Consider the following 25,058-nt stretch of genomic DNA (forward strand, 5'->3'; position numbering starts at 1 on the left):
ATTTAATTAAACTTTTACAGAATCTTAATTTCATATTTACATTTTGCACCAAAATAGATTCTGATCCAAGTTACTTTTCAGGTCAAAAGGTTATATTATCAAATAGGGGGGGTATCAATTAAGTGAGCATTGCTTACATATTTTCTATTATAATGCTGATTATCAGTGTACAGTTAAGAAATTGTTTTAGGAGTAGTTTTTTACTTTCATTGTAATATTGCCTGTTTTGATAAATATTTACCATGACAAAAAAATGTTCTTACATAAACTATTGTTTCCATAATTATTTATTTTGGAATTTTAAGATAGTAACTGAATGATAATTATTTGAAAACGCTAGTAAACCAACCAGCAACATGCATACAATTTAGAAGGCAACTTTTACCTACTACGTAATACGTGATCTTGTATATGTGACCTGGGGAATCCCGCTAATGAAATATAAATTGCCTGGGATCAAGTGTAGTACTGCCTTTCTTTCTACATTTGTCCTAGATCTACATTGATTAGATACGTTATGGATATTGTTAATTAGATTGAGGTGACAATTAGTGGTTTGTGACAGTGGATGGGATGGTATAATGTACGTTAGCCATCAGGGTACTGTCTTTTATAGATTCAACAGGAGGAGCTTGTTTTTGAAAATACTTTCGTTGCTACAAGCTACATACAATGATAAGGTATAAGGAGAATGAATGAATATGTCAAAGAGACAACAACCCCACCGGTATAAAAACAAAAACAAAAACAAAAGGCAGCTCAAGGTCACCCATTGGTCTTAATAACGAACGACGAGGAAATCCTCGCACAACTGGGCAGGCTGCAGCTGGCCTCAAAACAACATTATTCACAAGTTCAGTGAAATAATTGCCTTTATATACTCCAGCAACATACACCAAACTGAAAGAAAACGAAACAAGACACAGGGGCTAGAAATTCCTGACTTTGGACAGACGCAAAAAAATCACGTGCGGCGGGGTTAAGGTATTTTGGCTTGATCACAACCCTGCAATGATAAAGAAATACTTAGCTGGCTCAATAGTTCATGTAATATAGACTGATTGTTCTGTTTCGCATACTTTCATGTATTGTTATTATTGTTTTCCTTTTCCCAAATGAAGAAATCATAGACTTGAAATTACATTTTTTTATTTAGTTTCAGGTATGTGAATAAATATGTGAAATCATACTTGTACATCTATAAAAACATGACAACGGTACTTGAGTTTAATGGAAGCCATCTAAACCGGAATGCCGCAGTCCATGGTGTTTAGCAAACAATGCAAACGCAGTATTATTTTGACTTTTAGAAATACTCCTACAAATTAGCCATTCATAAAAGAAAAAAATGGCATGCATCCATCTTTTGGAAATCGTTGATTTTTTGAAGTTATAGCAATGTTGGTTCTTCAACAGATTTATCTGTTGGACAAAAGTTATCCTCTCCATAAATTTAGTACAATCCACTGGATAAAGCAGTTTGCAATAGACAAAACAATAACTGTACCCAGTAGAGTAGGCGTCCATAAGTGGCGTCCAGACCCCATGAAATGTTGGTCGTATGTTTAAGCCCTTTGTATGATCCTGATAGGTATCTTAATTATTATTTCGTATTTTGCAATATATATGTTGGGTATATTTTGTATTTTATTTTATAGTACCTTTTAAATGTGAATTTTGTCCATAAATAAGGTGATCGAATTTCAAACCGCCCAAGGTTCTATTGAGCTGCTATCCAAGACCTATTTCTTTGGTATGTTTTCAACTAAATTGTTGGTTAAACAAATAGAGAGGAGTTGTTTAAACACAGGATATTGAATATTTTACTACTGGAGTTTAGTTTCGTGATAATTTATACGATAAAAACAAGAAAGATCCTTTTTGTATTAATAGAAACTTTTTTTTTTAAATTGATAAAAAATTGATTTTAGATTGTTTGCAAACGTTAGATACTTAGAGGTATTCGAGTGAGAATATATATTCTTATTAGCGGAGGGGACAACTGCACGTCTCAAAACAGATTTGTAGGAATAACATGAAATAGTGTCAGTTGTAAACTCATAAGTAAGACTTTTGCTGCATCTAATAGTGATTTCACTCGGGAAAACTTAGACTATAAGGTATCTTACTTTGTTTTATATAGTATTCATCGGGTCTATGAAAGATAAGTTGTCAATATTGTCCTTAGTTAAAGCCCTTCATTTTACGTCTAGACTGATTCGAATAGAAGTTAAAAATTATTTTCTTGATTGATTTTTTAGTTGTGTGCCTGTGAAAGAATGTGTAGAATTCTCTATGTGAACTGTCTGAGTCACCTCTATTGTCGCACGGTCTCCATACTTCATTGTCATTATTTTCTTAAGTGTTAGAATAGAAAATGAGCTCCCAGGGAACGTGTGCAATCGGCACTTGAACCCCAGCGATTATATTGTGAAGGATATAGCGACCTAGACACTACATAGCTCAGGTTGTGAGTAGATGCATACACGATAGTTCTTTTATATTTCTGGTGCATTTTGTGTGTAGGCTTAAACTCTCCCAGGAGACAATCTGCCTGTACGTGTTTGTGTTCTGTAAATATTTTGCTTCCTTTACTTAATCATAAGGCTATTTTTTGTCTTTACTCACTTTTCCTTGTTATTTCCTTCTTATTTGTATTTTGGGAATTGTTTATTTACAGCTTACTGTTTCTGTTTCTGAGAAGATTTGTATATATATATATATATATATATATTTGTGATTGTATATTTTGGAAGTTTTATATGTTTTCATTGCTTACATTTAGCAAGTCGAGATTGAGGATGACTTGCGTTCTTCTCTGTGAGGTTTATTGACGAAAGTTATGGAGTTATGCTTTAATTGCAAAGCTACTCGCAAGTGTTTATTCCAATAAAGCGGATGGAAATGGAAAAATAATTCTGTAAAGGTTTACGTTAAGATCAATACTGAAACTAAAGCTGAAATGTTCATAACGATATACAAGATAAGTCTACTATGTCAGGCTTCGTAAATGACCTACTTCAGCCTTGCACCTGTCCGTGCTTGGTATATTCCTATGGCTATGGTCATACCGACTTTTTATCCTATTGTAATTGCACAAAATCCGGAAGCATTGCAATGAATAGACACCAGTAACACAATATAACATCGTAATAATACAATACTCGAATTGTTTTATATCTTTAATCTGACATTTTTATATAAATATCTTGGGAATTCAGCATTGATTATGTGTTATCTGATCTAGAAAATGTTTGCTAAAGTCTGAACTGACATAAAGGTATAAAGCATGGAATCTTTTGTTGGTTCCCTTCAGTAAGGCACAGATCGTTTTCTTCTCGAGAATAGGGGGCTGGAATATTATGTTGCGGAAGTTGGAGACTTTTTTCCCACAAGCGTGAAATAAAAAATAAATCAGCAACAGCTGGAGTTATTTTTTTTATTTGAAAATCTACACGTTAAGTAATGGAGGAAATATTGAATCTTATTTTTTTTTGTCCAAGGATGAGTAAAAAATTTTAAAAATTGCTCAAATTTGGAATTACTTTATTTTTTTTTTCAAAATAACCCCAGTATAAAAATGACCGGTGCCTAACTTACAAATCGTTGCGATCTGTAACTTGTATAAATCCGATGTTTTAATGGTGCGCATAGTTTTTTTTTCGCTATATAGAAATAGAGACTACAGACTAAGAAACTGATTAACACCATAAACAAAACAAATTATTTGAAAGAAACAAAACAGAAATACGCACTCAGACTCTCTAACAACTTGAAGTGTGGACAAGGTGCATGTACCGATAGGGTACGTTTTCTCTGACTGCTTTAAAAAACATCTGCTGAATTCCTCATATAGTGTCAGACCCGGACGAAAATGAATGAGGGGAACTACGATATTATTAACACAGCTGTCCTCGTGGTGACAAAACAAAATAACAATCAACGACTTCGTCAACGTGGACTGCAAAGTTTTCAGGTAGTGATTTTAGTCTTGTGACAACAAAGCCGAAATTCCGAAAGCCGAAGTTGCTTATTTGTTAAAAAAAAGTTAACCACGGTACAAAAATCCGTGTAGCTTTGGCAGACGCCGGTATAACGTATTGGTTGTGAAATGATCCATACTCAATGGCTGCAGGAATGTTACTACAGACAAATGGAAAATTATAATTTAATGAGAAGTCACCGCGTTTGTCGTATATAGTTCCTTACATGTAAACGGGTGAATGCCCAGAAGAAGTGCCGATCACGGGATACGAACTTTGTCACCGTAATGACCGAATTCAGTAAAAGTATTTATTTGTTCGGCTATTTCGGTCTGTTACAGTAGAATTGTTAAGCTAAATGGGGGCGTAAACCCCTGCTGTCAAGTTCAATTCGTCAATAGCAGTCTGCTTTAACTAGATATATTACGAAGAACATCAGCCGACATTTAAGTAGATTCAGAATTATCTTAACTGGAAAATGGATCAAAGGGATATCAGACATGACTTTGTCGAGAAGCGCCTGATTAGTGTCATATTTTTAAGAAAGAACTACTTTTGTAATTAGCAAACCACTTTGCTGACCAAGTGACTGAAATGTAAAGGATCTTAATTCATTGTCTCTGTTATAGGCGTTACACAACTTTTTTTAATTACTTGTGCTCTGTCGTTTACAACCGACCCCTTCGTGTCCGATATGGATTTGAATTACTTCTGCTACCACTTGCCTTGGGTAGGACTCTCAGGCATAACATTGTTTTCTTCAGTTTGTCACTCCAAACAACCCGGTCAGTACATATATGATTAAATTACTAGAATATAAACCTGAGGTTTTAACTATCTATATGTTACTGTTGAGTAGATTAATTCTAATATTTACATTATATCAGCTCTAAGCCCAGAGATTTAGCTTTCAACTTAAAAGTCACTCCATATATGTTATACCTATGGTCAACTATTGTAATCTAAGGGTATCCCTAGACAAATCTTTTAGACTAATAGTACATTATAAACTGCTTATAAACAAATCCCCTGTCTTCTGTTTTGTCAACTATATCCTCTTTACAGGTTTTGTTTTACTTAAAAATTAGCGGGCATCTTTTTGCCAATTTATTTATATTGACACGATTGGACCGTGAAACCGTCAAGAGACATTCTAAACAAACTAACTTCATTCATAAATGCACTTCTAATCAGATTTTTATTTAACATGTTTTCAGTGGCGAAGGTTAATTTTCCAAAACCAAAATAAAAACGACAATACTGTTCTTGTCTGCATTCAAGAGAAAATTGACGGGCTAATAATAAGACAGATCACCAAATTTTATTTATGAGTTTTATATAGTTGGCTGGTTTTAGCCTTTCTTAAACTGTCTTATATTTGAATTACTCACAATATTGATTTGAATGGGTTTAAATGGTTCGAGGGACACATGAACGGTTTATAAACTGGGAACAATAAGTGGTGATAGATTTTGATACAAAGAAAATTAAGTTATGGATCAATAAGTTATAAATATATACACGTATGTGTTAAAATTTGTCAGATCGGAAATTTCCAACGATAATAATAAACTTGGTTATTTCAATGTCTCTTGGAAGGTTAAAAGGTAGGAGACCGATTGTGTTAATATTCACATTAGGAACTGATAATGTATCCATGGTCCCTATGATTGCAGAAACAAATATTCGAGCGAAATATCAGTGTTGAAACGTTAGACGCGAATGCTGCTTCCATCATCAGAGGACATTTACAATATGTTAGTTTAGGGATATGGAAATACGGAAACATGGGCTTATATCGTGTCTGAATGATCAAGATTGTTCTTAGTCGATTACTCGTAAGTCCTACATCTGTTTATTGGAGTCTCCGCTTCTCGGTGATTGTACAATTTCCTTGCAAGACAGATTGAAGTCAGTTTTATCATGTTTATAAAAGAACAGATTTGTTCTGGGATTTTTTTTATCGTCAAGAATACCATATGAACAAATCATATGGTAAAAGATTCTCGAAATAAGTTCCAGAAATGTGACCATGTGCCTCGAGGGAACTTGGGGTTATCACAAGGGCTTGCTCCCACTGTCAAATATGCAGCCCAGCTAGTATATAAACACGAATATACTTGTCAGACTACATACAAGCCCTGTATTCGAGCGATACTATTGATGTTAATTTTATTTTTTTTTCTTTTGTTGCTTGTATGTTTGTTAATTTTTACGCGACGCCAATGTCTCTCCATGTAAGTAGAAACGTTGACTTTCAAAAATACTAAAATATGCATGAAAGTTACATAATACCTGACATATGACCAGGTGTATTTTAGTTAAGCAATGTATATTCTTATTACATATTGAAATGACTTTGACGCAATTAATTTACATTAAATAATCTTGATCTTGTCATAATACAAAAAACAACAAGGTAAACGCATCCCATATACCATTTAATTTTCTTGTTATACGAGACCAAGACGTTAATAAGAATTGTGTATGTAAGTATGGTATGTTTAACATTTCAAAGATTTCTAATTTAAAAGTTTGTTAGTGCGTGTAAGAGGTCTTTCTTAATTTTTTCTTCTTTTTGCATGTAATGTGTGACACTTATATTTGGTTCCTAACTTGGTTCTTACATGAAGCGTCTGTGGAATTTTTTTTTAAAACATTGGATACTATATGTTTTTGGTTTGAACACTTTTAAAATTTATTCACTCCAAAATGTAATATCAATGCTTTTTACTCTTGTAGAGCAGATTTGAAAGTAACATTTCGTATTTTAATCTGGTGCCTAGTTTAAAATAGTTAATTTCCTTATTCCTGGGTAAGTAAGAATATAGGCCTATTAATTATAGGTCTCTGGTTAGAATGGCAATTATTCTCATAGACTATACGGATTTTAAACGATTTGTCATAAAGCAGAGTTATCAGTGTTGTAACAAAACAATCCTAAAATGTCAGGTCTACAATATGCAAATAATTCTATAATCGTATCATTGCCATCTAAATTTCAAACAGTAATGATCAGCTTCCTTTAATGCCGACATATTGACTCAATTTGTATTACATAATTTACAATGGTTATTGACTTGATTTCCTATACTCATTTTGAAGGTAGACTTACGATCAACCCAGTGTAATCAGTAAGGTTCGATCTGAGTTTCATCGTCTACAATTTCGTTTAACTGCCTCTTTTGTTTAAACTAAAGTGAATTACAAAAACAAAACAAAACAAAAACAAAACTATATAGTGTTTTGTTGAAATGCATCAGTCTCTATAAACCGCGGCAAATTCGTTGTTATTTCTCCTACCATGTCTAGTTTATAGTTTCAAATTAGTACATTCTTGTCTTTGGCCATTTACTTGACTATTTCTTTTGACTACATAGTTTGTCTATAAAGCCTCTTTTTGTCATTTGCTGTTTTAAATATGGTAATATCGATCTCAGGGATTTTCTGCTCATTTCGTATTTTATTAAGATTGTCTTGGTTGTCTTAGCGACAGTAATTTTCTGCTTGCATTTTCCATGGCTTGGGATCTGTTTAATCTTTGTCAACGACAGACATTGATCAGATGACAAACGAGAAATAATCAAAGAGACCGACATTAAGGGAACTTCAATTATTTGGTATTGATTCTATGAAGGGTGCAGACAGTTTCCAGTTCGAGATTATAATATAATGACCAGACAGGAAGGCACAAGGAAGTAGGAATTTATATATCAAATTAAAAAAATAAATTTTCAGTACATTAGTATTAGGTTTAGAATGAACAGCGGTCGAAACCATTGCTTTAATTAAATTGTTAGAAAGTAAAATATAAATATGTCGTTTCTCTTAAGGATATCTTTTAGACCCCCCCCCTAAAGACCAAGACGCCCTGTTCTGCTCTTTTCACTTCCCTACCAACTATCTACCCATATCTTCGTGACTACATTTCCACCCTGCTCGCCAATTCTGTCCCGTTTTTGAAGCTCCTCTTCACTCTCGCCACAACATGCAGTTTCGAACTATTGCATGTCTATTTCGAGAGCCATATAGCGACAGCCTAGGAAAATTATGGTTCTTATTTTTGCACCCAATACGTTCATGTGTAAAAAAAAACAAAACACTATCATATGAGTCGAGGAGACTTCTGCTGTTTTCCCAACGTTTCAACAGTCCAAGTGACTTGACTCGTAAGAATTTGTAAGATTTCAAATACTGATTTGTACTCGGATGAGTTAATACAGTTAAGTCCAAATTTGTTGTCTGTAGGTTACCGCACTTTCCATGCATTATCTCTCTAGCAGTTTTGGAATTCAGTGTGTATTTACTTTAGTGCCAATAGTGGGTGGCCAAGGTCAGAAAGAAAAATACCAGGAACTTATAAAAGGGTGTTATATTTTGAACATTTATTAATGAGTGAAACTCTTAAGAATCTTACGTAACATCAACTAATTGGAATGAATAGAAAATGTCATTTCCATATTGACTGTAGTGAATACTGTGTGTATCAATACTTGCTATCTGTAAAAAAAAAAATGATAACACCCTGTACTATATCACTGAAGTTTTCAGTTGGACAACACATTTTTAGGGTTGTAAAATGTTAGTGAATTGATAACGGGGATCAAATTTATGTACTGTAGGGATTTTGTTCACTAGACATTGTAAATGAGAGTAAAATAAGTCTGATAGAGATTTAAAACATCCTGTCAGGTTGATAAATGGGTAGTACTCAGGTTAATTACCAATCATAAACGGTCTCCATTTCCTTCTAGCTAATATTGATCAAAGCTAGGGATACAAATGGGAAAGACAGCCTTAGAAAGGTTATGTGGTTTTTATGGTAAAATTTGAGTTAAACATTCTATTTACAAGGTTGATATCTGATTAAATACTTGAAAAATTATACAGACTATGAATTTATGAATAGCCATAAAAAAGGACCTATTAGACTCCAGGCAAAGACCTTTAAAGATCAAAAATGTAATACATGTACTTGTATGTAAATAAGTTTTTTAGTACATCGACATGAACAAATTTGTTGTTGACCCATTTAAAAAAAAACAGAATTGAAAATTCTGTTCTCACGTTTGTGTTGAAAGATTTTAGGATTTTGAATGGGGTTTAGTAATACTAATATGCAATAAATATAATGTACATGTGGTTATAAAGAAGCTTTTTATTCACTGGTACAGTTTCAATTCTATGAAATTATCATTATGAGAATATATTTTCTTCGTATTATATATATGCGTATTAAGTTAGTTAGCACTTAATTCATCTTCCAATGATATTTAGTTGAGATATGCCTTTCCTCACTTGTTTAATTAGAATTTAAATGAGACTTTTACAGATGTTGCTTTACATAACTATCCTTCTGTTTAGAAGCAACTCTTCTTTTTAACTACCTACCACTAAATCAAACACCGAACCTCATTTTAAAATCGCTTGTTAAAATCTGCATGTGATCCCTTGAATTCACAGCATAGGAATGAGTAATTTACAGAGTGCACCCTACCATTTGAACTTTCCTTGCATGAAATAATGATAAAAGTTTAATGCAATGCTATTTCTTGGTGAAAAAGTAATGGAGATTAGTACAAAAAAAAAACCTAATTGCAATGTTGCATGATACATGTAGATTCAAACTAAAAGCAAGTTAGTCTCCAGGTTTGACTGTTTCCTGCAATGGCAATTCCTGATAATGAAATGAAAATGGTCTACGAAACATAAGGTAGTACAATACAGTTAGGTCATCTCTGAGAATTTGGTTTCATTTTGTTGAAATAAAGGCAATCAGTACAGAAATTTCTAGTGTTTTGTCATAAAAAAAAAGTGCATATTTTTTAAATCTTTGGTGTGTGGAGGTTCTAGTCATTTATAAGTAAACTAGTTATTTTTTCTTATAAAATCCAGTAGCCATGGTAACATACTAAAAAAAAATATTATTGAGTTTTAGTACAACTCAGGGGTGCCTTTCCAAAACTAACAGCCAAATACTATATTTTATAAAAGATCAGGTACTTAGACACTACCACAGAATGAAAGCATGCATGGAATAGGTGGAAAATAGGTAAAAATAATAAGACCCTTTTCGATTCATTCTCTCACCATTTTAGTCCCAAACATTCTCGTGAAATAAGGTATTTTGGAAATCAGCCATCTGATGCTGAGGAGAGAACCTAATACAGCAGGGGACTGAAACATTCTGGATACCATTCTTCATTTAAATTACACCTGTTTGCCGTAACATATATTACATCTGTCTATGTATAAATGCTTATCTACATTTAAACAATATATCCACCAAATTTTAACTTCTAATTTTAAGTTTTACAAAATTTGACGGGGGTAACTTGGTGTGAGAAACAGTGCGCCTTAATGTAACTGTATAGTGCACCCTAAGACATATGAAGTATTAACCTTGAAAATTTATATTGTAAAGATAATAAGAAATAGGTTTTTGGAGGTTTTTTAGGTCATGGACTGCTTTTCATATCACAATCATTTTTATAAGACTACAAACAATGTACATATTATGGTATAGTGCTGTCACCATTGTCCGTTTCATCTTTGTCAGTAGATACTTGGTCTTCATGTGATTACTTGAATATTAGTCGGTTGATCTTTTTTAATTTTGTAATGAGGTTTCAAACTACAAAAGGAAGATTGGTATCAATTTTTTTGGTTTGTAGCCCAGGCTGTTCTAAAATTAATTACCAAAAAGGGACAAAAGTAAGCATTTCTTAGATTTTAACTATATAACACCAGTAAAAGCACAGGAATGTCTGTGATGTTGTTCCACAATAATTTATACCACAATGGTCAGACTGGGATTGATTTTGGGGGTTAAAACTAGGGGCCAAAAAGGGAGGCTAGAAACATGCATTTTTCTGATGTCTGGACAATAACTTGACTATTAATGAATGGATATCTCTGAAATTGTATTACAGATTGCCATACCACCAAATGAGGGTTGGGATTAATTTGTGGGAATGAAGACATGTGACTTTTTTGGAATTAGGGGCCAAAAAGGAGCCTGAAACAAGCATTTTCCTTATATTCGGACATTAATTTGGGTAAAAGTGAATGGATCTCATACAAGTTTTACTACAAGGTACCATACCACAAAAGGAAGACTGGGATTAATATTTTGGGTTGTGACATGAGGAGGTAAGAATAAGGGGCCAGTAACAAGTATTTTTTCAGATTTCTGGATGGTAACTTGAGTGAAAGAGAATGAATCTCTTTGAAATTGCATCACAATGTGCCATAACCTCAAAGGAAGATTGTGATTGTTTTTGGAGGTTTTGACTGGAACTGTTTAGGAAAAAGAGGCCAAAAAGTGACCAGTTAAATTGAAGTCAAATTTGTATCCTAAGTCAAATATTTAATAATAATAAAAAATCAAAATTGTATTGAGTTTCAATGGTGTGTCCATACTTGCCCAAACTGCTCAAAGGGTTCAACCTCTATGGTTGTATCAAGCTGCCCCTTGCAAAGCACTTTTTACATTTTCTAAGGAAAATGGCTGTGCAGTTAAGAATTTTCAAGCCATTTTACAATTTATCATAACTTTAAAAGCAGCTTTTTGGCTGTTATGTTTTTACTTGGAATGTGTGTACAACATGGAAAAATATTTATGGGGAATTATCCTTATTGGAACAATTAAAACTTACTGCACCATTAAACAAGTATTAAGGGGACAATAAATTCTTTTTTTTAATTTAATTTAGTTTTCATGTAGCAATTTATATACATGTATACCTATACTTTCCGGAGGTATGACACACTGGAAATCTGAACACACAAGTACAATTGATGTATGTAAAGTTACTTTCGGCTCAAGATATTAGATTTCAGTCTTAACTTCTACACAGGTTATGAAAACACTGTGTTGACATGACAATTGAATGAATAGAAGTGACATAGGATATACTAATATTTTTACAGAAACTGAACGTGGTTAATGGCAAGTTTTATAACTAACTGATGTCATCTCTACCTACACTAGTAATGTGTTTGATCAGCCTCAGGTTGTTTTACAACATCAAATAGATTGAAAACAGGTTAGATAACTCTGCTAGACAAATCCACCTTGAGGCCTATAGGAGCTAAATACAGTGTAGGAATTGGAAGAAAAGAATGACAAAGTTAATCTTGTGGTAATAATCAATGTGTTGATCAATAGAAGTAAACATATCATAATGGATTATACCAACTAGGTAAGCCAAAACTCTTGTTATTATAATGTGATTAGCAGTTACATTATATTGTCATTTATTATTCTTTCTTAATAAGAATACCTTGTTATTTTGAAGTAATATATAATTAGGGTTCACACCATAAGGTTAGCAAACTATAAGGTTATGTGTTCTGTTTTATGGACACTTTAAACACCGTAATGATATTTGGCACACAGTCTCTTTAGTCCTCGTTGTTAGATTTCAATGTATTTTAATACATTTTTTTTATTAACGAATTTAACTGAGAACCAATGACCCTTCATTCAGTGAAAGTTTTGTAGATCAATGTTATTTACATTTCTACTTTAAGGTCTGTTTTTAGAACAAAATGATGTTTTGAAATCAACTGAAATTATAGACATACACTGATTGACCAAGTCCTGTATTCTTGTCTAAGAGATTTGATTACAATGCACCTTTTGAGCCTTATTTACACATTGAAAATATTTGTAAAAGCAGTTAGTGGTAGGTTAAGAAGCAGAGTTGTGCTCAATGGTTTGTTGCTTTCTATAAGGCAAAACTATTGTGGTTTTGTGGTTACAAGAAACAATAAATGGCTGATTTTCTCTTCAATCTGGATCAATGGTTTCAAAAAATCATTCATCTAAAAAGTTTAAAGTCACCAGACATGAATAGTTTGAAACTGAGTTAAGGTTATAGAAGTTAAGTAATTGTTGATTTCTCTCTCCTTAAGTGACTAAGTTAGTCAGTATATGAGATCTGGTCTCACCTTAATGTTCCTATTATCTGGTAGTTTAAAGCCTCTATAGAAATCCATTTAGTACCTTGTACTGGCTGATTATTATTACAATGACTATTGTATAATCAATTCTGGAACAACACATTACGTAATACTTCCTTTTAACAGACAATGACAGAGTTTATGTAGGTTTCCTCTTTTGTTGGTTTTGTGGAGTTATTTTTGCGAAGTCTCAAGTTTCCATATAAGTTCTATTTGCTTTGAAGTACTGTTTTATAGTTAGTCTTTACTACTGTATTTATAATTATTTGTTGATGTTTTCACCTCTTTGTATGTATTTATATTGCCTGCTATCAAACAAGGAAATGGGATTTTATCACGTTTCCTTTCTGAGACGTGTGAACACCATGCCTGTAGCTATGTATATACTGGTCAGAAAAATTCATTTAATGCTGATAAATATCATAGAATATTGAAATAAATATGTGTGATATTACTGTTTCCTATAATTAGATTATCAAGTTGTATTGCTGGAAGCACCTGACTCTCTCTTTGATGTACAAATTAAAGATCACCTTTCATTCAGACATGTTTCATCTTGTATTGTCTACTTCATTTAGTATAGTGTATTTTATCTATCCCCCTGGAGTAAGTGATGCTCATGCAGTCACACTTCTCTGTCATAAAGATCTAGCTCCTGCCTGCTGTCATACTGCTCGTGGGAAATGATAACTAGGCATTGTTGTTGCCTACAAAGTGTAGTTTTATACAGAAAAAAAAAACATGTTTGATGATTTAGAAACTAATTGTACATGACTCAACATTATTATATTTAACTTTTGATGGACAAGTCCCTATTAAAACTATGTGCACATGTTCCACATCACTACAAGACAGGCCAAGTTAGTATAATTTTAATTCTTCCATGATCTTTCTAGAAATTTGCAACATTGCTTTTTTTGTTACACCTTAGATGTTCTTTGTAGTTCATTTGTATGCAGAGCTCTCCAAAGAGATCATTCAAAATATAAAGTTGAGATCAGTAATGTGAATCAGCTTCTGGTGTATTTGTTTTGTTCTCAACAATGTCTAGATTTGTTACCATATATGTATTAATCCAACCGGCATTACAACCTGCTCTTGACATTACAATGTGCACTTGAGTTTTTTGCTTCATGATATTTCCGGCTGTCTGTGTGTCACAAATGCACACCTTTGACATCTCAAACATCATATAATATGTTATTTAGATAAAATATTGACTTATCAATTAGCCTTTATCATAAGTAACCAGAATAATTATTCAGGCCAATTACTGTATTGATTACCTTCAAAGGTTGACATGAGGGAAGGTTTAATGCATAGGCATGTCATTTTATCATGTCCACAAATCCATGTAAAATCTTCTGTGGAGACATGATGGCTGAATGTTTCATTAATGCTATTTATGGAACATAATATCAGGATATTGGATACGATTCTGGAATCCTTAGAGAATTGTCTGTAGATGGTAAATAATGTTGATTTAATTTGTTAATGATAGAGTTGGAGATAATCAGTCTAGATGTATTCTCAGTCAGTAATTCATGAATAGGTCCATTCTAGGTTAGTTGTATATATGTATTTTCCTTCTTTTTTCATAATTTTCTTGGTTAATAATGAATTTCTTGGGTAAATATTGCCCATATAAATTGTATGGGCTTTGTAGGATCATTTATAACCTACTGTTTAGTAGATAATTTTGGTGGGGTGATAATTTTTGTTTATTTTAGCGGTCTATCTAAAAACGCCAAAACGAATTCTGTGACATGTTTACTCTGAGCTTACTAGGTACTTACAGCACAATTAAGCATCTATCGAAATTAGAATTGCCAAAATTTTTGACATGCTTTTTTTGGCTAAAAATCACCAAATTTTACACCTGCTATACAGTATTATAAAAAGAAACACTAATACAGATTGAATTTTTAAGTGGAAACCATGTTTGATTTTATCACATTTTGGCGACATTAGACATGTTTTATTTGGTATTACATGTGTATGCTGATATTATCTCTGTAATCCTAGACACAAACTGTGTCTGTGTTTCGGCATTTCTGTAGCCTTTTATTTCTATTTGAAATATTTTAATCATATCTTGTTATTTGTTATTCTGTGCTTTTTCTCACAACACAACTTTGTGTTTTCAGAAAATTTCTTTCGTAATGTATACTTTCTGAAGTTTAAACAATCAATGTATTATATAGTATGCATAACACTGTATTTAGACTGACCTGGAGTATTCTGTAATCACCATTTATGTCAGATTTATTCTGAAAACATTTAATTTTATGTAATATAAGCGGAAAATTACACTTCACCTGCAAACATGTGTATCAAATATCTTTTCATTGGAGAATTCACATTTCTATGGAGTTAGGTAATTTTTAGAATCTCACAGTATGATTATTTTAGACCTGTTTCTTTAAAAAAATGTATGATAATTAGTTGGGGTATTGTATCCTCAGAATAAGAAAGATTTTTAACTTTGTAAATACATGTACTTACATCTTAAAGGATTTATTTTCTATTCCATTGGTGTTTCTACTTCTTCCATGCTTACTTGACCTGATTAAATTTTGGAATTGAAAAAGAAAATTATGAAGAAACCTTGACATACTCATCAATTTAAAAACTAAGTGAGGTGTACCCTGATAAAAAAAATAATTAACTGTGAGGTGTATTCTGATCAAGAAAAACTTTGAGGTCTACCCTGATGGAGAAGCGCAGAGGTGCACCTTGACCGAGAAAAATAAAAGCCATAAATGACATGGGATGGACAACTTTTGTGTAGCTAATTCATGATAATTAGTAGTGGTTATATAGTGGATAAACTCTACCTGTCCTGAAATTTACTACCACATACCACAAAGGTGTAGCAGAATTAATGAATGTACATACAATAAGATTTATTTAATGTTATAATCTATTATAGTATATTTTATCAAAGTCAACTTTTTTTTTACATTATTGATGGCATATTGTCAACAGCTCGGTCAAATCAGGTGACTACATCAACACACTTGGCTGAATAACAAAGTATATGTTACATGTATTAGTTTAGTTTTCTGATATATATGACTGTGTATACACATTCCAGGTTTACAGGTATTTTAGTCTTTTGTTTTATTGTAGGACGACTAACATAAAAACTAAGGAGTAATAAGGTAATAGTTAAAGTATAGGATTGGTTGACACATTTTTTTATACTGATATACATTTGTAGTTCCTTAGGTTCAAGTTTATTGAATTTCTATATGTTGCTTAACATTGCTTTTAATGTATAGGTTATGAAGCTAAGGTACTTTTTGTGGAAATAAAATTCTGAAAGTAATGCATTTTTTTCACAAATACTACATACTTTTATTAGTTCATCTTTTATCTTTTTTTTCAGAGTTATTATCAACAAAGATGATCAAATAAGGAATAGAGACTCTGATAATGATAAACGAAAAGGATATCATCTAACTAGTGCTGTGTTAACCTTGGAGTAAATCTGTTTAAATGTTTGATGAGATTTCCTTCCCAGTTGTTAATAGACAGAGATATCAATCACACCTTGAGTAGAAACTGAGATATCACATACCTATTAATAAGGACTGGCTGTGTGGAAGAAGTTTATAGTCTGATCACCCTGTGGGGATCCTCTTTGTTGTTATTGATCTGGACTATTGTTATTCATTAATGTCTATTTGACCAGAGAGGACCACTGGTCACTGTGGATTTAATCTTGAACAGGTGAGCTATAGTTAGTGTACTGGAGACTGGTTTACATGTGAAGATAAAAGAGATTACCCTCTTTAGTAAGGAAATTGGTATATATCTATATAGTAATCCAATTTTATAGTGATTTCCTTTTGCAAGTGGATTTACATATACACAAGTGAATTGTGAATGAAATTATATGGTCTGAAGTTTTATGCTGACAAGTTTTTATTTGAGTTCACTGGTGCAGTTAGGATATTTTACCTTGCCTATTTAAGACTGTCGGGTGTTTGTTGAATGGGACTCTCCAGGTTGAGACAGGTATTGTAATTAGAATTTTTAAGTTTTTTTTTTCCAAAAAATGAAAACAAGCGCTTTTACTCAATTGTTAATAAATTCCTTGTTCTGACATGGAAATTTCTGATAACAATCCATATTTTACAGTATCTAACAGTATTATTTATTGATATAAATTGTAATTGAATCAGAATTATGGATTTGACATTTTAGATACATGTAAGTTTGTGAACTATGTATAAAATTGACTATATTATTGTTTTGTACAGTAATTTACATGTGAATTAACTTACTATTGTCAATTGTCAAATGTCATAAAATGTCAGAGAGTTTCCTTTGATCCATCATATTCTCACAACCTCTAAAGTCATTATCTTATGACATTTCTCTATATTGTCATTTGGTCATCTTATACCATTCCTTGGCAACTTAGTCAGTCATAGCAAAGAAAAAATGGTTGACCAGGGACATTTCTGAATGGTTACAATTTATAAATGAATCCAAAAATTGATAAAACATGAAAGGTCAGATTAAAAGTTACACCTTATACAAATAAACTTTCTGAGAGGTAAACACATGATATTACAAATTCCTAACAGGGTATGATATAACTATTATTGCAGATTCTTTATTATTAGTAAGGCCTCCTTATCAATCCAAGTGTAACCTGTTGCATACCTGTACAATTATCACCTGTAATTACCTGTCATCCCATGTGTTTTACCTAAATAAACATTACATAAGAACAGTAAATACATTGATCAACCTGACAAAAGGTCTGTTGTTCTTTGATATTAACATTGATTAACTGACAGGGTGTTGGGATCATCTTTGGATTGAATCAAATTTGGAAAACGTTAAGTACCAAATTTGATGCTGCTTTCCAGAACATAGTTATAAAGATGCATTCTTTTTAAATTTGAAGTGTGAACACAGTATTGCCTGGTATAGCAAGTTCATTAAGATATTCAACAAGTTCCAATATGGCTCTGGGTTGGCTTACTCTTGAAATGTAACCCTCAAATATTACTGTTACATAGATATCCAGATCAGGCAATTCTATCAACCTGCTTTGCCTGGATGTAACCGCAGTAGGCTTGGTTATATTCTATGGCAGTGGTCTTAGCACATTCTAACAAAAATAAATTTCGTATAAAACACAGTGATAAAAGTAACAAGCATTATATTCATCTAGGAAGAATACTGTTTTGTTGATAATATTTTTGTTTTACTGCAGGAATATTTAGAAATAAAATTCTGCATAGTAGAGGTAACTAGTTTATTTCCAGAAAGACATCAATTCTGTAAACATTAGTTTTTTTGCTATTTTTGCCATGGACAGAAAAGCATGAAAACTAGTTACTTGAAAATTAATTTTTAACACTATATTATGCCGATCATTTTTTGAAACTTTGAAAACTGAAGTTCACAGATATGTTCACTTAATATAATCCACGAAAATTAACAACCTGAAAATTAATATGCTTAAGTATGAGTTATTCCTAACTAAAATGTAAATAAGACTAAAAGAACATGTATATCAGTAGTATTAGTTCAAGGAGATAGACTCGGCATCCTCATATTCTGATTTATACCTGCATTCAAATGACAACAGCAGCATATAATAAGGGTGATCACTAAGCATGTGCTGGTGACATTTCATTAACCTGTAGAACACAATGCCAATCCTTTAAATTATCACATATATAATTTTAACACTATGGTTTGTGTGAATAGTTCTGAGAAAGGAATAGAAACTCATTTAGCTAAGAAGGAATATAATAAGATCAGAATATCAAGATACTCTATCTCAGCTATCTCCTTTGTTCTCAATTAGGAGGAAGGCATTACTGATGGTATTATGTTGATAGAATTATTTTTCATAATCAACTTAAAACTTGTCAGACTACATATAAAGATGATTGTGTATGTAACTTGCTTAGTTAATGTTTGGTTATAGTATGATAATTTCTGATACAAAATACCTGTATACATTTGCTGTGTTTTCAGAAATTCTCATGAGAAATGTGACTAATGTAATGTGAAAAGTTTAGGTGATATATAACTAAGTTTTTTGATTTGGTCATTTTATCTATTTCTTGAATTGATGGATATTTTGTGATATCACACCATGGACAATGTGATACAAATATTCCCCTTTATGATCAGTATATAAGATCTGCTTGGTCCAAATCAACATTGTTATGTTTTTTATGTTGTTCTTCGTTACTACTGGTGTTGTCACAGATGGACAGTTGCTCTCGGAAATTCTTGCATTGGCAAATGTGTGTCTGGCAGCCAAATATTCTAAAGGAATCATAGAGAAGAAGGCTTTATAAGTCCTGAAATTTAAATATTGCAAAATATCAATTCATTTTATTTCATCTCAACAAAAAATCTTTGTTTTGATGCTGAAATTTAATAATTGATACTTTTGGATATACAACTTTCACTCATTTTGAGACTTATAACAATACTGCTCTACACATATATGGAATTTGATATTGCATTTAGTTAAAAGAAAATCCTCAGTACAGAAGTCTGACAGATAAGTACTAACATTGTATTTGATTTTTTTAGGATAGATGCTGCAATGATAACAGTTAGAGATGGTAAGGTGGAGATTATCATTCTTTGTTGTTTGGTTTGTGTCTGTTGAAGGATTTAATAGCTATGGTGGTATGTAACTAATCTTACTTTTCATTTTTTGTTAATTCATTATAAGAAGTTAATAAATTAGTTAATATGTTGTATTTTGCAATTACACATGCATATGCATAATGATACATGTATAGGCATAATGTTTAAAAACTTGTATACTTGTTATTACAACTGTTGGTTACTCTAATTTAATTAGATAGAACTGCTGCCTTGACTTGAGAAGCAAATAATAACTTTATTTGAACTTTTTTTCTCTTTTTTTGTTATGTTTGTTATAATTTTCTGTCAATTTACTGTGTTTTGAGTAGAATATTTATTTGTATGGTACAATCAAATGCCTTGTCGAAATTAGTTAAAATCTCTGAAAACAAGTGCTTTGGTTATTTTGATTTGCAAAAAATACTAACATTTGCATAAGTATAAAAAAAAATTAAAAAAAGATTTGAACAAGATGAGAAACCTTCTACTCTAATATGACATGCTTCAAAGTTCTTTAGACCACAGCCGTGGTAAAATAGTGATAAACACATGGCAAACGTCATAGCCATATATATGACCATCTTTTTTCTGACATCATACTCAAGTTTTACCAAACTATAAGGACATCACAACAGAATTTTGCTCCTAAACATTTACCATTTTGTACAACACATAGGCTGTGTCTTTTAAAAAATATGAAGAAACTAGTCCTATTAAAATTGAAATAAATCACAGAAACTATTATTTTGTTGTTCTACCCTGAGCTGGCCTTTTAATCCCTTGCTATGTGAACAAATGTAAATGAATTTTCCTCACACTTTTTTCTTTTCTTATTTTCACAGTTGTTTTACCTCATGATCCCTACGTTTTCATTGGACATGATTTGTCAATCACATGCAACTTGACATCACCATTGCCAGAGACATCTGAGTCTCTTTTCTTCACCAAAGATGAAATTGTCATGCCTGAGCAATACATTAAGACACTAAGTAGTCGCAGCATTCAGTTGACACTACCAGTTATCTCCCCTGAGGATGCTGGGCAATATATCTGTAAGCTAAGAAGGGCTAGTGGGTACCCTAGCACTGTTGGAAGTCAATTCGTAACTGTAGAATGTAAGTACATATATCTGTACATTTATGACAAGGGAAAAAATGTTATAGATGATTTGCTAGTTGTTTGACTGTACCTCTGGTTTTCTTTGTTTAGACTGCTATATAAGTCAGCTTATTACCATACATTAATCTGATGCTGGTGTAAGAGGGTACAGTATTCTTAGATTTAATTCACCTACAAATCCATACATGTGGATAGTTTCAGCACACAAGATAAGATCTTTTAGACACTTTTGTTTTCTCGAGTCTTGGTTACTCATCATACCTAATACAAAGTACCAGTAAGTTAAGCTTTTTATAATTTTTTTAAAGAAAATAAAAGGTATTATCTAGGATTAATATGTTACTGTTGTAATGTCTATACATTTGTATTTTAGATGAACCAAAGGCAATAAAATCTGTGTCATGTATAGTATATAACTGGGAGAGTATGACTTGTTCCTGGGACCTTGGTGTTAACTATGTACATCTAGAAGATATTAGTGTACAACTAGTTTGGACAGACAGGTAAAACTTGCCTAGAAAACTTTAATGCTTAGAATATACAGATGAATTGGGGAGCGTTCAAAATTGTAAAATGTGTGATATTTAATACTTAGACATGGTCTGTATCATGTAATTTTTACAGTGTATACTTGTTGAAGTTCAACTATAATCATTTTTTGATGACATTGAAATAACAAGATGTATTTATTTAAATGTACATTTCTACAAACCTGGAATTTTCTGTGGCAGTTGTTTTCACATTATTTTTAAAACACTTTAAATAATGAATTAAAAAAAAGGTATGATATTATTCAACCAACAGTCATAGACTGGTTCAAAAGTTTATAGTATGCTTGAACCAGTTGTCATGAATTTTTGACTGGGACAAAAGTGGATTGATTGCTAAGAGCAGCATAAGAAGGAACATATGTATGTTGTCATCGTTAAAACAGTAGATTGTGTACTTATTTTAAAAGATGAGAATGATTAAGTGTCAGTCATTCTCTGTAAGAATCAGGCAGTGGGTGAAACTTGGTATGAAAAAAAAAACACTATTTTGAAAGTTTAATTTGAATATTAATTTAATTTGAAAAGACAAGATTTTCTATATCACCTTGGTATTCATTGAAATGCACTGAAAGTGAACAAATCAAGGGCAGATAACTCTGTCAAAAACCTCATTTTTTAACATTCATTGAAAAATTTATGAGCAAATGCAGTGATGGTCTTTACAAATAGAGAAAGCATCCTTGGGTGAAAAAAAAATTATATTGAAAGATCAGTAGGTTTTTGACATGCATTTTTCTGATTTTTTACAAAAACTTACACTTAAAATTTGTATATTACTTAATTTTCCCTTTACACATTACCAGCACTAACCACAAACAAGAAGACTGTCCCTACCTGACAGTGAATTCCTGTACATGGAAACAAGAAAATGGAAACTACAGTTTCAATCCTGATATGATGTATTATATGGTTGTTATTGTTACTAATAAAAAGAAAGCTATAAAGGCTGCGTCTAGGGTCTTTAGGATAGATACCAACAAAATAGGTAAGAATAGAACTGCACACAATAAGTTGTTTTCTAATTGGTTCAATGATTAGTGTTTCAGTGTTATACTCTTCTGTAGCTCAGTATGAGTTTTTGGACACCTAGGAGTTTAGACTTTACCATCAAATTTTTGTCTGGTTTTGCAAAAAAATGTGAGTTGAACATTACTAAATATGTGAAGTGAAAAGAAAAGTGTTTCATTGGTAGATATAAATTGTGAGTGGCCAGTTCTTTTAAGTAATTTTTTTGAAGGAAAAGACTGGAAGATTTTTTTACACCAAATATTTCTATGCTCTATTATGTTTTAACAATAGAAAGTCCTAGCAAAATGTATATGTCATTTATTGGTAAACTTAGTAATGTGTTGTTTCATTATTTGCCACTTGTCTTCCTTAATATTTTATGTCATACATATTATTGGTTGTGTCATCATCGTAATACAATGTCGTGCATATCTTATCCCATCAATTTAGACATTTGACATGTTTTTTTTTCAATACTTTGGAATTCAACCTAACAAATACAACATAAATATTTTTGTAAATAACTCAATTATGTCTTTGCTTGTGACAAAGCACAATTTTATGTTTGGTGATTGAAAAATGAATCAAAACAGATATAAAATTCCAGTTTTCAAAAAGGCATTTGACTGAGCTGATTATTAGGAAAAATCATACACATGTAAGCAAAAATAAATAACCTTTAATGCAAAATGTGCTTTTGTAAAATACACAAGGCTATGCTTGATAAATTCTTCTATCTGAAGGAATTGATAGTGTAGATCATATGCAGACTTTATTGATTTTTACTGATAGCTTTCGATTAGCTTGTGATGTCATTAAGTCGGTTTGGTACTGATACCAATATGTAAACAAAGAATATTCCGTAAATATTTCTACGATCCTGTTTTTGTAATCACCAAAACATGCTGTCTTGTCAAGCTTATGATTGCACAAATGATAACAGAGAAATATTCAAACATTCTTTTTTGCCGGCAACATGAACACTCTGTGGAAGTAGCCATTTGATTTTTCCTCTGAAATGCTAGTCTTCTAACCGCAAATACCACAGTTTGTCAATGTTTTATGACATTTGCTAACATGTTGTGCCTCAATCTCTTCTGTGTATTTTGAATTAATATTAGAGGGGAAAAATTTTCGTTTTCTTTGGACATCGTAATTAACTACTTATTTACTTTCACTTTACAAACCGACTTCATGATGTCACCATACAGCTGTTCATTTGGGTGCCCATACACAGGAAATTCAAATTCCCTAATTATGAATCACAATTAATTAGTTAAGAAAAGGAAATTGTTTTTTTTTTTTTTTTTCAATTTAACTTCATGAAAATTGAACAGATTAGTTTCAATATTCATGACTTGCATAGTCTTCTCCTTTAATTTAAAATTTTCTGTATGAAATAGAATGACAATTTGTTGCAATAGAATTTATCTTCCCATCTGTATTGATCAATGTGTAATTTATCTTCCCATCTGTATTGATCAATGTGTAATTTATCTTCCCATCTGTATTGATCAATGTGTAATTTATCTTCCCATCTGTATTGATCAATGTGTAATTTATCTTCCCATCTGTATTGATCAATGTGTAATTTATCTTCCCATCTGTATTGATCAATGTGTAATTTATCTTCCCATCTGTATTGATCAATGTGTAATTGTTTACATGTCTCATCTTTGTCTATTAGGTTTTCATATCACTGTGTAAACATTTGAGGTTTTTGTTTTCAGTGATTAGATTCATGTTTTATATAAGAAATTTTCTTGTTTATTGTTTTTATATATCATGCCAGTAGATATACCTCATGCACAGGTAAACTCAGTAACACATTCTTTGACACTGTGAACATATTTTGATCATAGTATGTTATTATTACATGAACCCCCTCAAGAATTAGGAGGTATATGGTAATCATGCTGTTTGTTTGTCTATTAAACCGGTTATTTGCTGTCCTAAGTTCGTATCAGCAACTCCTTTAATACTGCTTAATAGAATTTGATGAAACTTTCACTAATTCCTTATCACATTAAGCCATTGTGCACCACCTATTTTGTTATTCCATCTTGAAAGATATTTGGGGGTAACCTAATGTAAAACATTGGACTTTTTAATTCTTCAATCAAGTGTAACTGTTTTCAATTCTGTAACTTTTCAAAACCTGCTGAATGGAATTTGGTAAAACTGTCCCAGATGATGCTATTGTGCACCCTCTATTTTGTTTTTCTATTTGAATGATTTTTAGGGTATCTGAATGCAAAACAAGGACTTTGTCATTCATCGACCAAGAGGTTGGGACATCTAATCCACAACTCCTCTGAAACTGCTGAAAAGAAATTTTACATATTCTATATAACATGATGCCATTGTGTACCTTTTATATTGTTTTTTCCGTCTGAATGACATTTGGGGATTTCATTCTGATGCTAATCATTGACTTTTGTCATTGGTCCACCAGGGGGACCATATCTTCTAACCCCCAACTCCTCTAAAACTGCTGAAAGGAATTCAATGAACTTTCACATATTCTAAATCAGATGATGCCATCATGCACCTTTTATTTTGTTTTTCCATCTGAATGACATTTGGGGATTTCTTTTCTTTCTGATGCTAATATGACTTTTGTCATTGGTCCATCAGGGGGACCATATCTTCTAATCCCCAACTCCTCTAAAACTGCTGAATGGAATTCAATGAACTTTCACATATTCTTAATCACTTGATGCCATCATGCACCTTTTATTTTGTTTTTTGGATCTGAATGACTATGAGGCATTTCTGTATGATTTCTCAG

At 32.0% G+C, this 25,058-nt stretch overlaps 1 protein-coding gene and 1 long non-coding RNA gene across 11 annotated transcripts in view; one reads left to right on the plus strand and one right to left on the minus strand.

Moving 5' to 3' along the window:
• The first annotated feature begins 2,358 nt into the window (after positions 1 to 2,358).
• Positions 2,359 to 25,058, plus strand: part of LOC148627084 (leukemia inhibitory factor receptor-like) — a 35,504-nt gene continuing 12,804 nt past the window's right edge. The window contains exons 1-8 of one of the 10 annotated variants that reach the window (XM_088567080.1): positions 5,405 to 5,821; positions 11,916 to 12,187; positions 16,083 to 16,114; positions 16,342 to 16,685; positions 19,530 to 19,628; positions 20,432 to 20,704; positions 21,082 to 21,211; positions 22,063 to 22,244. In XM_088567080.1, the coding sequence (XP_088423206.1) occupies positions 19,559 to 19,628; positions 20,432 to 20,704; positions 21,082 to 21,211; positions 22,063 to 22,244 (655 nt within the window). In that variant the 5' untranslated portion in view covers positions 5,405 to 5,821; positions 11,916 to 12,187; positions 16,083 to 16,114; positions 16,342 to 16,685; positions 19,530 to 19,558. Of the gene's footprint in view, positions 2,471 to 5,404; positions 5,822 to 10,530; positions 11,136 to 11,739; positions 12,188 to 14,396; positions 14,419 to 15,942; positions 16,056 to 16,082; positions 16,115 to 16,229; positions 16,249 to 16,341; positions 16,686 to 16,734; positions 16,974 to 19,529; positions 19,629 to 20,431; positions 20,705 to 21,081; positions 21,212 to 22,062; positions 22,245 to 25,058 lie in introns of those variants that run through there. The other 9 variants (XM_088567052.1, XM_088567070.1, XM_088567111.1 and 6 more) reach the window with 9 other exon arrangements.
• Positions 12,181 to 15,517, minus strand: LOC148627085 (uncharacterized). The gene is made up of 3 exons (XR_015919690.1): positions 15,456 to 15,517; positions 15,182 to 15,220; positions 12,181 to 13,657 (listed from the first exon to the last, which is right to left on the minus strand). It is a non-coding gene; the product is annotated as an uncharacterized LOC148627085 (long non-coding RNA).

Source organism: Perna viridis, chromosome 1 (genome assembly GCF_037379345.1).
Source record: "Perna viridis isolate PV_CMFRI_1.1 ecotype Kerala chromosome 1, ASM3737934v1, whole genome shotgun sequence".
NCBI classification, from domain to species: Eukaryota; Metazoa; Mollusca; class Bivalvia; order Mytilida; family Mytilidae; genus Perna; species Perna viridis.